The 15,558-nt window shown below is 45.5% G+C and overlaps 1 protein-coding gene across 1 annotated transcript; it reads left to right on the top strand.

Moving 5' to 3' along the window:
* Positions 1 to 3,629: 3,629 nt before the first annotated feature.
* On the top strand, positions 3,630 to 9,183 carry LOC115083465 (oocyte zinc finger protein XlCOF6-like). The gene has a single exon (XM_029587313.1). The coding sequence runs from the start codon at positions 3,680 to 3,682 to the stop codon at positions 5,708 to 5,710; it is 2,031 nt and encodes a 676-aa protein (XP_029443173.1). The 5' UTR covers positions 3,630 to 3,679; the 3' UTR covers positions 5,711 to 9,183.
* The last annotated feature ends 6,375 nt before the right edge of the window (positions 9,184 to 15,558 follow it).

Below are 15,558 nucleotides of genomic sequence, written 5' to 3'. Positions count from 1 at the left end.
GACCTTGTGAGACTGGAAAATTGGGCATCCAAATGGCAGATGAAATTTAATGTGGATAAGTGCAAGGTGATGCATATAGGGAAAAATAACCCATGCTATAATTACACGATGTTGGGTTCCATATTAGGTGCTACAACCCAAGAAAGAGATCTAGGTGTCATAGTGGATAACACATTGAAATCGTCGGTTCAGTGTGCTGCGGCAGTCAAAAAAGCAAACAGAATGTTGGGAATTATTAGAAAAGGAATGATGAATAAAACGGAAAATGTCATAATGCCTCTGTATAGCTCCATGGTGAGACCACACCTTGAATACTGTGTACAATTCTGGTCGCCGCATCTCAAAAAAGATATAATTGCAATGGAGAAGGTACAGAGAAGGGCAACCAAAATGATAAGGGGAATGGAACAACTCCCCTATGAGGAAAGACTAAAGAGGTTAGGACTTTTCAGCTTGGAGAAGAGACGACTGAGGGGGGATATGATAGAGGTGTTTAAAATCATGACAGGTCTAGAACGGGTAGATGTGAATCGGTTATTTACTCTTTCGGATAGTAGAAGGACTAGGGGACACTCCATGAAGTTAGCATGGGGCACATTTAAAACTAATCGGAGAAAGTTCTTTTTTACTCAACGCACAATTAAACTCTGGAATTTGTTGCCAGAGAATGTGGTTCGTGCAGTTAGTATAGCTGTGTTTAAAAAAGGATTGGATAAGTTCTTGGAGGAGAAGTCCATTACCTGCTATTAAGTTCACTTAGAGAATAGCCACTGCCATTAGCAATGGTTACATGGAATAGACTTAGTTTTTGGGTACTTGCCAGGTTCTTATGGCCTGGATTGGCCACTGTTGGAAACAGGATGCTGGGCTTGATGGACCCTTGGTCTGACCCAGTTTGGCATTTTCTTATGTTCTTATGTTCTTATGTTCTTATGGTCTGACAAGGAAAGGAGGAGGGTTTCCGTGCTGTGGAATTTACGGAATCTGTACTGAGATGGAGAGAGGATGTGATGGTCATCAAGGTATTCAGTGAGTTGCTTATTGATCGTTTTTTCAAGAATTTTTTAGATGAACAGGAGGTTTGAGATGGGGCGGTAATTAGACAGGTCGGTGGGGTCAAGCTTAGGTTTTTTCAGTATTGGCTTGACTATTGCTTGTTTGAGGGGGTTGGGTACAAAGCCTGAAGTGATGGAGGTATTTATAATGTTGGCTATGGGTTGGGCTATTATGTTAGGGATGGAGAGGAGGTGTTTTGTGGGGATTGTGTCTGAGGGGTGGGAGGAAGGTCTGGCTGTCTTAAGAAGAGATTCAATTTCCAGAGCAGTGGTGAATTCTAAGGAGTTCAGGCCTTTGGAGGGTTTTTTTGAAAGGGCTGGGTAGGCTTCTTGTGAGGATTGGTTTGGTGAGGAGGAGGAGTGGAATCGTGTAAGCAGTTTATTGATTTTGTCTTGGAAGTGTATTGCGAGTTCCTCGCATTTGGTTTTGGCTACTTCCTCCGGTATGTCTGAGGGTGCTGATTTGGTTAGCGAAGCAACGAAGTCATAGAGGGCTCATGGATTATATTGAAATTGGTGAATTATGGAAGAAAAGATGACATTATTTAACCTTTCCCTGTAGCAATGTAAAGAGGATTTGAATCGGGCAAGGAGTGTGGGGGTCGGATCTTTGCGCCAGGCCTTTTCTACTTTTCTAAGATTGTGTTTCATGTCTTTTAGTTCTAGTGTGTACCAGGGGGTTTTTCTTTTGTTATGCTGTGAGTCACTGCCCAGGACACCAAACTCTTCCTGCCCTGTTAGGATTTAGCACAGTGAGTCCTCCTGATAGAATAGAACCTGATGTTCTGGATAATGCAAAGCAATAAGCCTATATAAAGCTTATTGCTTTGCCTATATAAGCTTTATGGGAAGCTTAGTAGTTCACTTCTCAGCGGGTGACGTCATGTTACGTCACTTCCGATCAGACGTGAGTGTTGGAAGTCTTTATATCTTTAAACCTGGAAGTTTGGGGTGGAGGGTTTACTGCTCTATTTTTATAACAAATTCTTGGTTATATTGTTGCAGAATATGTTTGGCTTGAGATCATAGGTTGGCGTCTTCTATTTCGATCAACATGTAAGAAGCAAGGAAGTATAGAAAACCATAAGGGTTAAAAGAAACGCCGCTAAATTTTGATGGCCGAGAGTCATGATTAATGAATATAGGGGAACGCTGTGCTGAAGGAATTTTGTAAGGAGTTCGAAGTATAAGAGGTTGAATAAATTGTTGTGATTCAGGTAGGTACAGCCTGTATTAAACATATTTGGGTTTCGGTATAGGAAATAAGGATATATTGCTGTTGTCATTAAAAGTGGAGAAGATTTTAGGATTTAAATAATAGAAAAATAAAGTGAGATAATATACACAGAAAAGTGTTTTGTTTTTAATTGTGGTGGGTAATATGTTTTGTGGTGATTAGTGAAGGGGTTAGTGGTGTTGTGGATATGTGTTAGTGGTCACAGGTTTTAGCAAATTTGGGTCGGTATATGTGCTTGAAGTGCAGTTGTTAAGACAATGTATGTTTTTTTGAATTGTGTAATTAATTGTTGCTATGTGCTTTGCAGTGTGGTAATACACTTGTAAGGTGTATATTTACATCAGTCCCTGAGGAAGCCCCAAAAGACGGGGGTGAAACGAAGAGATCTTGCATCTGCTTTTGTCGGACACAAACAGTACACAATTCCAATTTAAAGTTCATAATAATTTATTGAGTTTCAATTGAAATTTTATTTGTAAACTTAATTGGTAACATAAATATTGTTATACATTGTATCTCAATACAACATATTTTTTAATTTGTGGGTATGAATGTGTGAGTGTGCTAGTTCAGTTTTATTGTCTATATAGGTATATTTGTGTGATATCTTTAAATAAAATTTGTGTATTTCATGTATTAGTGTTGGGCTCTCTATATGATATGTAATTATACGACAAGTGGATAGAGAGTTGTAGCTATTTACCCTTTTTGTATATCCTCCATGGTAACTGTCATCCTTCCCCTCCAAGCTTATCCTACCCCCCACTCTCCTCCCTCTTCTCTCCCTCTCAGGTTTTACCTATGGAGTATCCGCTCTGTTTCCAGCAAGCTCGCCTAGGTTCCTGACCTCTTATCTCTCATTCTCTCCATCTTCTCTCCTGTGTTTATCCCGCTGTTATTTTTAAATTCTGTTACAGTTGTCATCTCCAACACTTCCATGAGGTAATTCCAGGCTTTCACCACACGTTCTGTGAACAAAAAATATCTCTTGATATTATTCCTAGTCTCCCCCCTTGGCAACTTTGCTCTACAAATGATTTTCCATTCAAAAGAAGTTTACTTCTTGAGCATTTATTACCTTTCAGGTATGGAAGTGTCTCTATCATATCTCCTCTTTTCTCCTCTCCTCTAGGTTATACATATTTAGGAGCTCATCTCATAAGGCTTTTTGTGCAAACCTCATTGTTAGAAGTTTTTCATGGTCACCAGTGGTTGGTCAGTCAGGCACAGCTGTACCACTGTGTGACATTGCCAGAGCAGTGATTATGGGATCAGAAACCCAGATCCATTTGCATGGTCACTAATGCATGATTAATGTCTTTTTCTGTCACCAGCAAGTAATGAGGTCACACAGCACATAAAGGAGGAGAATCGAGAAGATCATCCTATGGAAGAAGGACTGATCCCAAGAGAATCAGGAAATGTCTTTGAGAATGTTTCACAGGGGACTGAGAGGAGAAACACAAGGAATAGTCAGCAGGAGTCTGAGAAGAAGCAGAGACAGCCTTCAGGAGACTCATGGGATGGAGTCACTGCACTTGAGATGGAGGTCAAAGTCATCCCTGAGCAGCAGAGACACGTGAGCGAGAGACTCTTCCAGAGCAATAACAGTGATCAAAAGACTTCTGACCTTCACCAGAGGGAGGAGAAAGAGAAGAAATCTTTACCGTCTGTCTCCTGTGGTAAAAGCTTTGGTAAAGAATCGCATTTAATATTGCACCAGAAATCCCACCCAATCAAAACACTATTTCTATGCAATAAATGTGGGAAAAGTTTCAGTCAGAAGAAAAATCTAAAAGTGCACCTAAACATACATAAAACAGAGAAACCCTTCCTCGGCAGTGCTTGGAGGAAAAGTTTAAGTATTAAGTATAACCTAAAATTACTTCACAACATCTACACTGGAGAGAGACCATTTACATGTACTGAATGTGGGAAAGGTTTTACTAGTAAGTATAAACTAAAATTACATCACAGAATCCACTCTGGAGAGAGACCCTTCTCTTCCACTAAAGGTGGAAAATGTTTTGATAGGAAGAAAAACCTCACACAACACCAGCAAATCCACACTGGAGGGAGACCATTTATATGTACTGAGTGTGGGAAAGGTTTTATTAGTAAGTATCAGCTAAACTTACATCACAAAATCCACACTGGAGAGAGACCATTTATATGTACTGAGTGTGGGAAAGGTTTTATTAGTAAGTATAAGCTAAACTTACATCACAAAATCCACACTGGAGAGAGACCATTTATATGTACTGAGTGTGGGAAAGGTTTTACTAGTAAGTATAAACTAAAATTACATCATAAAATTCACACAGGGGAGCGACCAGTCTCATGTACTGAATGTAATAAAAGCTTTTCTATGAAGGCTGCTCTCACAAGACACATGAAAATCCACACAGGGGAGCAACCATTTTCATGTAGTGAATGTGATAAAAGCTTCATACAGAAGAATGTCCTCATAATACACATGAGAATCCACACAGGGGAACGACCATTCTCATGTACTGAATGTATTAAACGCTTTTTTGTGAAGGCTGCCCTCACAAGACACATGAGAATCCACACAGGGGAGCAACCATTCTCATGTACTGAATGTAATAAAAGCTTTTCTGTGAAGGGTGCCCTCACAAAACACATGAGAATCCACACAGGGGAGCGACCATTCTCATGCACTGAATGTAATAAAAGCTTTTCTGTGAAGGGTGCCCTCAGAAGACACATGAGAATCCACACAGATGAGAGACTATTCTCATGTAGTGAATGTAATAAAAGATTTACTGACAAGGGTACCCTCATAAGACACATGAGAATCCACACAGGGGAACAACCATTCTCATGTAGTGAATGTAATAAAAGATTTACTCACAAGGGTGTCCTCACAAGACACATGAGTATCCACACCGATGAGAGACTATTCTCATGTAGTGAATGTAAAAAAAGATTTACTGACAAGTGTGCCCTCATAAGACACATGAGAATCCACACAGGGGAACAACCATTCTCATGTAGTGAATGTAATAAAAGATTTACTGAGAAGGGTTCCCTCACAAAACACAAGAGAATCCACACAGGGGAACAACCATTCTCATGTAGTGAATGTAATAAAAGATTTACTGACAAGTGTGCCCTCACAAGACACAAGAGAATCCACACAGGGGAACAACCATTCTCATGTAGTGAATGTAATAAAAGATTTACTGAGAAGGGTTCCCTCACAAAACACAAGAGAATCCACACAGGGGAACAACCATTCTCATGTAGTGGATGTAATAAAAGATTTACTGAGAAGGGTTCCCTCATAAATCACTTGAGAATCCACACAAAGGAGCGACCATTCTCATGTAGTGAATGTAATAAAAGCTTCACACAGAAGGGTACCCTCACAAGACACATGAGAAAACACAAATAGGAGAGACCATTCTCATACATTAAAATGGAAGGTCCTTTATTAGGAAGCAGTATCTCTCAAAACACCAGAAAATCAATTTGCCCCACTACAAACCATTTACATGACCTGAGTGTGGTTAAAACTTCCATGCTTAAACGTACACTTGGGGGTAGAATTTCAAAGCAGCGCATGGCCATCCATGTGCACATGGTTCCCGGCGCGCGCATGTATGTGCGGTGACGCTATTAAGCCTTCCCCAGTTCCCTTCCACTCTGCTCCAATTAAGGAACGGACTGGGAGGGCATTCCATACCCCCCTACCTACACTTCCTCTTCCCTCTCCTTCCTACCCCCTAAACCCTAACTTTACCATTCACTAAATTTTTATTTTATTACTTATTGCTCTTCCAGAGCAGAAGCAAGTGTCACAAAACCTTCATTAATAACTATTTACTAATCTCGCACCAGAAAATCCACACAGGAGAGAGACCATTGTCTTGTAGTGAGTGTCAGAAAACCTTCATAAATAACTTTATATTAATCTCACAGCAGAAAATCCACACAGGAGAGAGACCATTCTCATGTACCGAATGTGGAAAGTCCACACGAGTCCTGAGTGGAGGAAAAGCTTCCTTGCTAAGTTTACGGTAATCTCGCACAGGAAAGTTTTAACAGATGAGAGACCTGTTTCATATAATGAGTATAATAAAACATTCTCACAGAAGACATGAAAATTCACGCAGGGGAGACATGAGATCATCCCGATAAACCATGGCTTACAATTGAGGTTCATTCTGATCAATGTCTGCACAAACAAACTCGTATGGAGACCCTGCCCCGAGAGAGACCATTCTCATGCAATAAATGTAGAAGATGCTTCATTAGGAACGCTCGCCTCTCATCGTGCCAGAAAATGCACACAGGTGACATGTGATGACATTTAACAAATGCTGCAATCAAAGACCAAGAAAATGTGCCAGAGCGATAAAGAAATTGTTTGAATTATACTGAGTGCCACGGGTCTGATGTATCGAGACGCTCCCTGTGCATTGAACTCCCCATGGACTCCAGCAGGAAATTCCCTTTTACACAGTGCGAGTGCTAAGAGGGCATTGGCAGTGAATTGGAGCGACTAGGATCAGACTCAGCCAGGGCCACTGTCACCCAGCAGTCTCCTCCATCTCTCCTGCCCCCATTAATCTGATGCTGCTGCAGCTTTACTCCTTGTTGGCTGATGGGAGGGCAGTCGCATGCTGCTTCCTCTTTCTGGCCAATGCACGCACATCTTTACCTTTATCCAGCCCTCGTAGGACCAGGCAAGAGCAGCATGAGGCTACTTCCACCTTCTGACCCTTGCAGGCTGGTGCCAGTGTGGTAGTAAGGGCTTTGTGCTATGGGCAGCACTGGTAGAAGAGTATTAAATACCCTAAGTGAACCTTCAGCCTTGTACACCTATCTCCCAAAATAACTGTCTGTCGCAGGCGGCTGCACCCTCTGATGCTCTCCTCTTTGTTAGCAAAGTCAACTCCCATCGGGAGAACCGCTGCCTCCACCTCTACGACGACCTCGCTAGCCTCCTCGGACCACCTTGGGCGAATGCATTCGCCATCTTTTGTCGGGAGTAACCTAGGGCACGTGCGCGCAGCCCGTCCTTTATGTGCGTCATGGCAGGAAACTCGGGGGCATCACCACCACATGATGTCACCAACACTGGACATTTAACCCCGGTTCACGAACACTGCTACGAGTTAGCAAGGATTCCTCCATGCTAGTTTCTCCTCGCTATCGGATGCCTTCCCCTGGCGTATCTCCGCTCTGGAACAACTTTGGCACCCACTCCTCGGGGGCCTTGCCTTGCTCCTCTACAACTTTCAGGGTAACACTCTACTACCAAGACATTTAAGGTACCCGCTCCTCAGGGGCTTTGCCTCGTCTTGAACCCTCACTCCTCAGGGGTTCCTTCTTCCAGCTCCTGCCAGCTTCCGAGTGAGTACATTAACTTTACTTTATCTCAGCTTCATCTACACAGATCTTCGGCTTACCTCGCATCGCGGACCACTTCCGGATCTAGTCCTTCGGCACCGCCTACCATGCCAGGGTTCTCGGCGTACCCCGCCTCGCGGACCACTACCATATCTACTCCTGCAGTACTGCTCCCAGGCTCGGTCTCTGGCCTACCCCGCTTTGCAGGCCACTCTGCCTTCCTACATCTGGTGAGACTGAGTATTGCCTTACAGAGATTTTCTCCTCATTGGGACCTGCACCCATTCCTCGGGTCTACCCCCTTTTTGCAGTACAATAAAGTTTGCTCCCTCTGTGTCCATCACTGCCTGAGCTTGCCTATCTCTGGGAGTCCCCGCAGGGTGCCGCCCTGTGGGAGGTGCCATTCTCTCCCAGAGACCAAGGGCCCACGTTCTCACGTCAAAAACACAACACATAGACCCTCCCCTGAGATAATTACATTCATCATTCATTATGAAACACAGCACCACCATCTCATTACTATCCTGTGACAATGGGTACTTGTAAATATGAAACTTTGCTTTATAAATATAAACATAATACAAATATGTGTCAGAAATCATGTCAGCGTCTGATGAAGGGCTCAGCTGAGATTTTTTTTTTGGACAGGGGTTAAACAAAGGTTGCCAACATTTCCACAGACCAGGATTACACACTTGTGTACTGGGTACCTCCGCTTATTTGCATGTATTTACATATATTTGTCAGCCCCTGAATCTGCCTGCTCTTTCACTCTTCTGTCTGTTCCTTGTGTCACCACTGTGTCTCTTTCCCTCTCCTCTGCTCTGTTTTATCTTTCTCCCTTATCTGTTCTCTCTGCCCTTCTCTCTCCCTCTTCTGTCCCCTCTGTCTCTTATCCCCCTCCATGCCCTGTTCCCTCTTCTGTGTTTCTCTCCCTCCTACATCCCATGTGCCCACGCTCTCCCTCTCTCCTCTATTCTTGTCACTGCTCTGTTTCTCCACTGTTATGGGATTATTTTGCTTGAATCTGATTCTTGATGAACTCAGAGCTGCAAACAGAGAGAATGAACGGAGGCGTATAGAGAACCAGTTCTGGGCCGGGCCAATTCAGAACCGCTTAACCTGAATTACAAATATGCAGGGATGCAGAGGACTGTGCCTGACACCTAATACCCCCGCACGATTGCTTTGGTGACCTGTGACACAATCCACTTTCAAGGTGTCTCTTCCTACGTGGCTGGCCAGTAGCAGCAAAGCAAAAGATAAAAGGACTGATCCAAGCGAGCAGAAGAGCAAGAGAAGAAGACTGATGGACTGAGGCGCTGCCAGCCTGCACTTCTCTGCACTGGACTGTTTACCTAAGAGATATGTTGTCATGCCCTATTATTATTATTATTCATATTATCTAATGTATATTCTGATTGATTACCTTCTCTGATTATTGTAATCAGCCCTTTAGTGTTATTTGTACCAATCCCCTTTGTCTAATTATTCCTGTAAGCTAATAATAAATCCATTATTTCTTTTACCTGGCACTCAGGTGTTCTAACTCAATGTGTGTGTGAGAGAGAGGAGTATTAAGGATGGAACAGCTTCCCTATGAGGAAAGGCTGAAGAGATTAGGGCTGTTCAGCTTGGAGAAGAGACGGCTGAGGGGGGATATGATAGAGGTCTTTAAGATCATGAGAGGTCTTGAACGAGTAGATGTGACTCGGTTATTTTCACTTTCGAAAAATAGAAGGACTAGGGGGCATTCCATGAAGTTAGCAAGTAGCACATTTAAGACTAATCGGAGAAAATTCTTTTTCACTCAATGCACAATAAAGCTGTGGAATTTGTTGCCAGAGGATGTGGTTAGTGCAGTTAGTGTAGCTGGGTTCAAAAAAGGTTTGGATAAGTTCTTGGAGGAGAAGTCCATTACCTGCTATTAATCAAGTTTACTTAGGGAATAGCCACTGCTATTAATTGCATCAGTAGCATGGGATCTTCTTAGTGTTTGGGTAATTGCCAGGTTCTTGTGGCCTGGTTTTGGCCTCTGTTGGAAACAGGATGCTGGGCTTGATGGACCCTTGGTCTGACCCAGCATGGCAATTTCTTATGTTCTTACTGGTGCAAGCCCTGTCAGTCACTAATATAAGGAGAGTGATCCTAGTCTCAGTCTGAATCTGGAACACCCGTCCCTCGTTCCCACCCGCACTGCCGCTCTGTTTCCCCTGTGGATTAAGCAGCTCTCTGCTCACCTCCCAGCGCACAGTGGAGCTGACAGTGAGGACTTTTTCTTCTGGGCTGACAGAGGTGCAGAAGTTAGAGCAGCTGGGAGCTACTGCCAATGAGGAGGGGGAAACTGAGCAATGGGCCCACCGGTTCTCCCTATACTTCCAGTCACAGCAGGGGAGGTGAGGGGGCCTCAGGAAGGTTGCAGAGAGCTGTGCTGAGGTCCCAACCCCTGTCCTTCCCACTCCCATCTATAAACAGGAAGTGTCACAGGCGCATGAATGTTAGTGTCTAGTCAGTTCTTACCAGACACTGTAGAGGTCCATATAAAGCTGGATTGTCTGTTAAATCCAGTGGGAGTACTGAGAGGAGAGGATCACCTTGCTGGTGGCTGGAAAGAATCAGTAAGTACTGCTTGGAGAAATTTTGAAAACTTAAAAGTATTGGGGAGAACTAAACTATTGGGGTATATTATTTAATGTGCTATGTGTTTTGTTTTAAATAGGTAATCAAAAAGGCAACAAACAGATGTTTGTGTGTTTTATTTTAAATAGGCAGAAAGGCAACAAAAAGTTTGGAGCAGATTTTAAAAGCCTTATGTGCGTAAATCCAGGGGGTGTTACACGCACCGGGCCTATTTTCAAAAAGCCAGGCGGTGAGGGTAAAGCCCTGGGACGCAAGTAAGTCCCAGGGCTTGAAAAAATGGGTGGTCTGGGGGCGTGGCCAGAATTCTGCATACGGCTGCTGGGCCAGGGGATTGCGCTCTGGCATTTAGCAGGCGTGCGCAACCTACGCCTGCCCAGAGGCAGGCGCAACTTATAAAATAAAGGTCTTATAAGTTTGACTTTTTTCTTTATTGTTTTCTTTAAATGGCTTCCCTGATAATGTGGTCTTAATAGTTGGAATTACTAAGTCTAATGTTCTTTTTTTGAGTGGTTTTCCTTTTGAATTTGACATGTATTCCAAAATTACTTGATTTCTTTTTATTGTAAATGGTAATAGAAATTTAATAAATTATAAATTAAAAAAATAAAATATAGGTAAGGGCGGGGGTTCAGGTAGGGCTGGGGGGCGGGTTAGGTAGGGGAAGGGAGGGGAAGTGTGTTTGAGACATTTTTGTGGAATCTTGGTCGCTGCAGTGATGACTCCTCCCACGGGGAGGAGCCCCGTAGGGAACTGCAACGATAGGCTGGACTCACAGAAAGCGGACACGGAGAAGGAAGCTTTTATTTGTACAGCAGAATGTTGTCCGTGGGCCGGACAGTAGATGATGGTATAGAAGTACCTCGATGAATGTATCCAGACCGGCACAGAAAGCCCGGTGTCTAGTAGCTTTTGCCCAAGCAGGGAGATCGGGTCCGGCGGTAGTCCATGATCAGGGTGACCCGAATCTGATAGGTGAAGCGAGACAAACAATCTGGAGAAATAGCGGTACTCACTGCTGGTAGGTGTAGAAAAGCAGTCACGTCTAGGATGGTATTGAGCAGATGTAGAACTCAAGTCCATGGTGCAGGAACTCAGGATGTAGGAATTGGTAGGCCCTCAAGGAGCGAGTACCAAGGCGTTCTTCTGGCAGGGTTCCTGAAACGAAAATAACAAGACTCCTGAGGAGCGGGTGTCCTAAGGTTGAAGTGCAGCAAAATCTCAGAAGCAGAAGGGCCCCCAAGGAGCGGGTACCCAGAACTTCTAGGAGGCAGCATACCCCTAAGGGCAGGAGGAGAAGTTCCAACCTGGCAACTTAGAAGCGATCAGAGCAGCTGGACCGAAGCAAATCCAATCCTTGCTAACTCGTAGCAATGTGAGCGCGGAGGCTAAGTACCCGGAGGTACTGATGTCATGCGGTGGGGCTGTCTTCGAGGTTTCCGCCATGACGTCTTCAAGAGCGTGTGTGGTGCACGCACACACATCCTGGAAGGCCTCAGGAGAAAGCATGGCGAACTCAATCGCCCATGCCGATCCGGGGACGCCAGAGAAGTCAGCAAGCAGCAGTGGAGGTGGCCATCTTTCCCAGAGGAGAGGAACTAGAAGAAAAAGAGGTAAGACAGAGAGGGCACAGCCGTCTGCGACCGACAGACGCAACAGGAAGTTGGGGGGGGAACGGAAGGAAAGTTCCCTCCGTGGCCGCTCCGATTTCAGCCTCGGAAGGAACGGGGAAAGCCAGCAGGGCTCCCCAAGGGCTCGGCTCCCCAAGGGCTCGGCACGCATGATCAGGGTGACCCGAATCTGATAGGTGAAGTGAGACAAACAATCTGGAGAAATAGTGGTACACTATTGTGCACCACTTGTGAGCGCCAACCCCGGATTTTATAACATGTGCCCACGCATAGGTATTAAAATCCGGCCCTTTATGTGTTTTATTTTACATAGTCAGAAGGTCAGGCAACAAACCCAAATTTGTGTTATTTTGAATAGGTAATAAGAAAGTCAGGCAACAAACAGAAGTTTGTGTTATTTTACATAGTGAGAAAGTTAGGCAACAAACAGACGTTTGTGCTGTTTTGAATAGGTAGTCAGAAAGTCAGGCAACAAAAAGAAGTTTGTGTGTTTTATTTTAAATAGGTAATCAGAAAGTCAGGCAAGAAAAAGAAGTTTGTGTGTTTTATTTTAAATAGGTAGAAAGTTAGGCAACATGAGTTTGTTATTTTGAATAGCTAGTCAGAAAGTATTGAGTATTAATTCACTCTTAAAGATGATTCTCCACACAGGAAACAAGGATACGAAATCAAATTTAATAGGAACAAATATACATTTCCTGGCGTGTAGCCAGATGGACTCAGTACGAATGGGATAGTATCCGCGTGCTAGCAGTTAGAGACGGATCTGACGTCAGTACGGGGGCGTATATAGCCCCACAGGAAGCGTAGCGACTCAGTAATTTCCGTCTCCAAAGCAGTTTGGAGTGCCTGCACGCTAGTTGAGCGTGCTTTCCAAGACTACTTTGATTTTTTTTCTCTTTCTTCTCATTTCAGATTCTACTTTGTTGTTTCCTGTCTATTCGGCTTAGAGCCCCGCGCTCCTGCGGTAGATACCCTTGGGTTCCTCCCCCAGCGAGCTCCCGGGGTGATTACCGTGCTCCCCCGGTGGGAAAGTCCTCGGTCCTGCCGAGCCGCGGCAGTGACATAGCCCCCGGACGACGTTCGGGTGTAGCCTACGAGGCCCTCGGTCCCGGCATGGACGAGGTAGCGGGTGCATATCCTCAATTGCGGTGGCGAGGTGCTCCCTTCCCCCGCAGCCGGAGACCGCTTGTGTTCCAGCCGAGAAGCGCCGACGCTGCTAAGGTGCACCGCTCTTCCTACGGGTCTCCGAAGCACAGAGGATTGGCGGCGTGGCACGCTGTGGAGGACGCCATCTTGGGCCTGGTTCAGGTACTCCGCACCCGTAATAGGCGCGGCTTTCTTCCTCCTTTTGAGTTTCTGGCTTACTGTGCGCCTATTGCATGCCACTGCGCATATATTGCTGACCGCCTATTGCTGAAAGCCTATTGAATGCATATTGAGCGTATATTGCTGACCGCCTATTGCTGAAAGCCTATTGAATGCATATTGGGCGTATATTTTGCTGATTTTGTAAATTTGTTAATTTTTATACTCAGTTTTTAACACAGTTCCTATCAATTTCTCTCTCTCCTAGCACTTCACTACCTTTCTCCTTCCCGCAACTTCTGCGCTTGCTGTCACCTGGCCCCCATCCTCTCCATTTTCCGTTCCTGCTCCACCTCCCCCCTCCCTGTTATTTGTAATTTCCTCTTCCGCCTTTCCAATGTTGATTGTGAACCGGCATGATATGTCCTATGAATGTTGGTATATTTTAAAAGCATTTAAATAAATAAATAAATATGGTTGCCCGCCTATTACTGAGAGCCTATTGAATGCACATTGAGCGTATATGGCTGACCGCCTCTTACTGAAAGCCTATTGAATGTATATTGAGCGTATATGGCTGCCCGCCTATGACTGAGAGCCTATTGCCTGCACACTGAGCATCTAGCGCTAGCCGCCTATTGCTGAAGGCCTATTGAATGCCATTCTGCGTACATTGCTGCCTGTATCTTGCTGGCGCCTGTTGTATTAAGCGACTTTTGCTGCCGCATATTATTATTGTGTGCCTGTTGTATTAAGCGCCTTTTGCTGCCGCATATTATTATTGAGCGCCTGTTGTATTAAGCGACTTTTGCTGCCGCATATTATTATTGAGCACCTGTTGTACTAAGCGCCTTTTGCTGCCGCATATTATTATTGAGCGCCTGTTGTATTACGCGCCTTTTGCTGCCGCATAGGATTATTGAGCGCCTGTTGTATTAAGCGCCTTTTGCTGCCGCATATTCTTATTGAGCGCCTGTTGTATTAAACGCCTTTTGCTGCCGCATATTCTTATTGAGCGCCTGTTGTACTAAGCGCCTTTTGCTGCCGCATATTATTATTGAGCGCCTGTTGTATTACGCGCCTTTTGCTGCCGCATAGAATTATTGAGCGCCTGTTGTATTAAGCGCCTTTTGCTGCCGCATATTCTTATTGAGCGCCTGTTGTATTAAACGCCTTTTGCTGCCGCATATTCTTATTGAGCGCCTGTTGTACTAAGCGCCTTTTGCTGCCGCATATTCTTATTGAGCGCCTGTTGTATTAAGCGCCTCTTGCTGCCGCATATTCTTATTGAGCGCCTGTTGTATTAAGCGCCGCTTGCTGCCGCATATTATTCTTAAGCGCCTGTTGTATTAAGCGCCGCTTGCTGCCGCTTATTATTATTGAGCACCTATCGCTCGATGGATCAGGACGCAGCGGAGTCTGCGGCGCCGGCGCCCCCTACCTCGGGCATTGCAGCCCTTGGCCTCTGCTCTGCATGCCAGCTTCGGGCCACGCGCAGTGATGAGCCAGACTTGCTATGTGCCCAATGTGAGGAGGCCGGGCGACCCTCGGGTCAGGACCAGCCACGGTTTGTGGATAGTTCCCCAGGGGCTACCGCGGAGTTAGGGGGCAGTCTCGACCAATCTGGGATCCCGGGGGAGATTGTACCCCGGCGATTAGAGGCTGCTTCCATTTCCTGGGTAGATCTCTTTAAGGGGATTCATGCTTTTGTACAGATGCAAACGGCTGTCCAGCCTGGCCTAGCGGTTCCGGCTGTTCCTGTCATTTCTGCGATGGCTGCGCCTGCTGCGCCTGCTGCTGCGGTGGTGGTTCCTGCAGATCCGGTTCCTGGGCCATCACGCCCGTATCGCGAGTGGAACTTCCTGCCGCTGAACAGTCCGGATCAGTCGGACCAGGAGGTCTCACCGGACGAATCCGAGCTCCCGGACGAGGGGGACCTTCCTCCAGGGACTGAGCCATATAGAACCATGAGGCGGTTCTTCCCTAAAGAGGATCTCTCCAACCTGGTGTCTCGGTGCCTGGCGAAATTGGATATTACAGGTCCCAGCACTTCGGTACCCCCGGCGCAGAACCCCCTGCTGGAAGGTCTTCGTCCTACAGCCCGCCATTTTCCTTTCTTACATGCGGCACAACAACTGATCGATTTGGAATGGGCGGCATCAGCGGCTGCCTTCAAAGGGGGTCGGGCGCTGAGGGGCATGTACCCATTGGCACCGGCTATCCAGGACCTGCTGGCATGCCCTCAGGTGGACGCCTTGATTAGCGCTGTGGTCAAACGCACTACCATTCCCGTGGAAGGGGGGACAGCCCT

This window comes from Rhinatrema bivittatum, chromosome 2 (assembly GCF_901001135.1).
Source record: "Rhinatrema bivittatum chromosome 2, aRhiBiv1.1, whole genome shotgun sequence".
Classification (NCBI taxonomy): domain Eukaryota; kingdom Metazoa; phylum Chordata; class Amphibia; order Gymnophiona; family Rhinatrematidae; genus Rhinatrema; species Rhinatrema bivittatum.
Note: the sequence above shows the minus strand (reverse complement) of the source record. Positions and strands in the feature narration are given on the sequence as shown.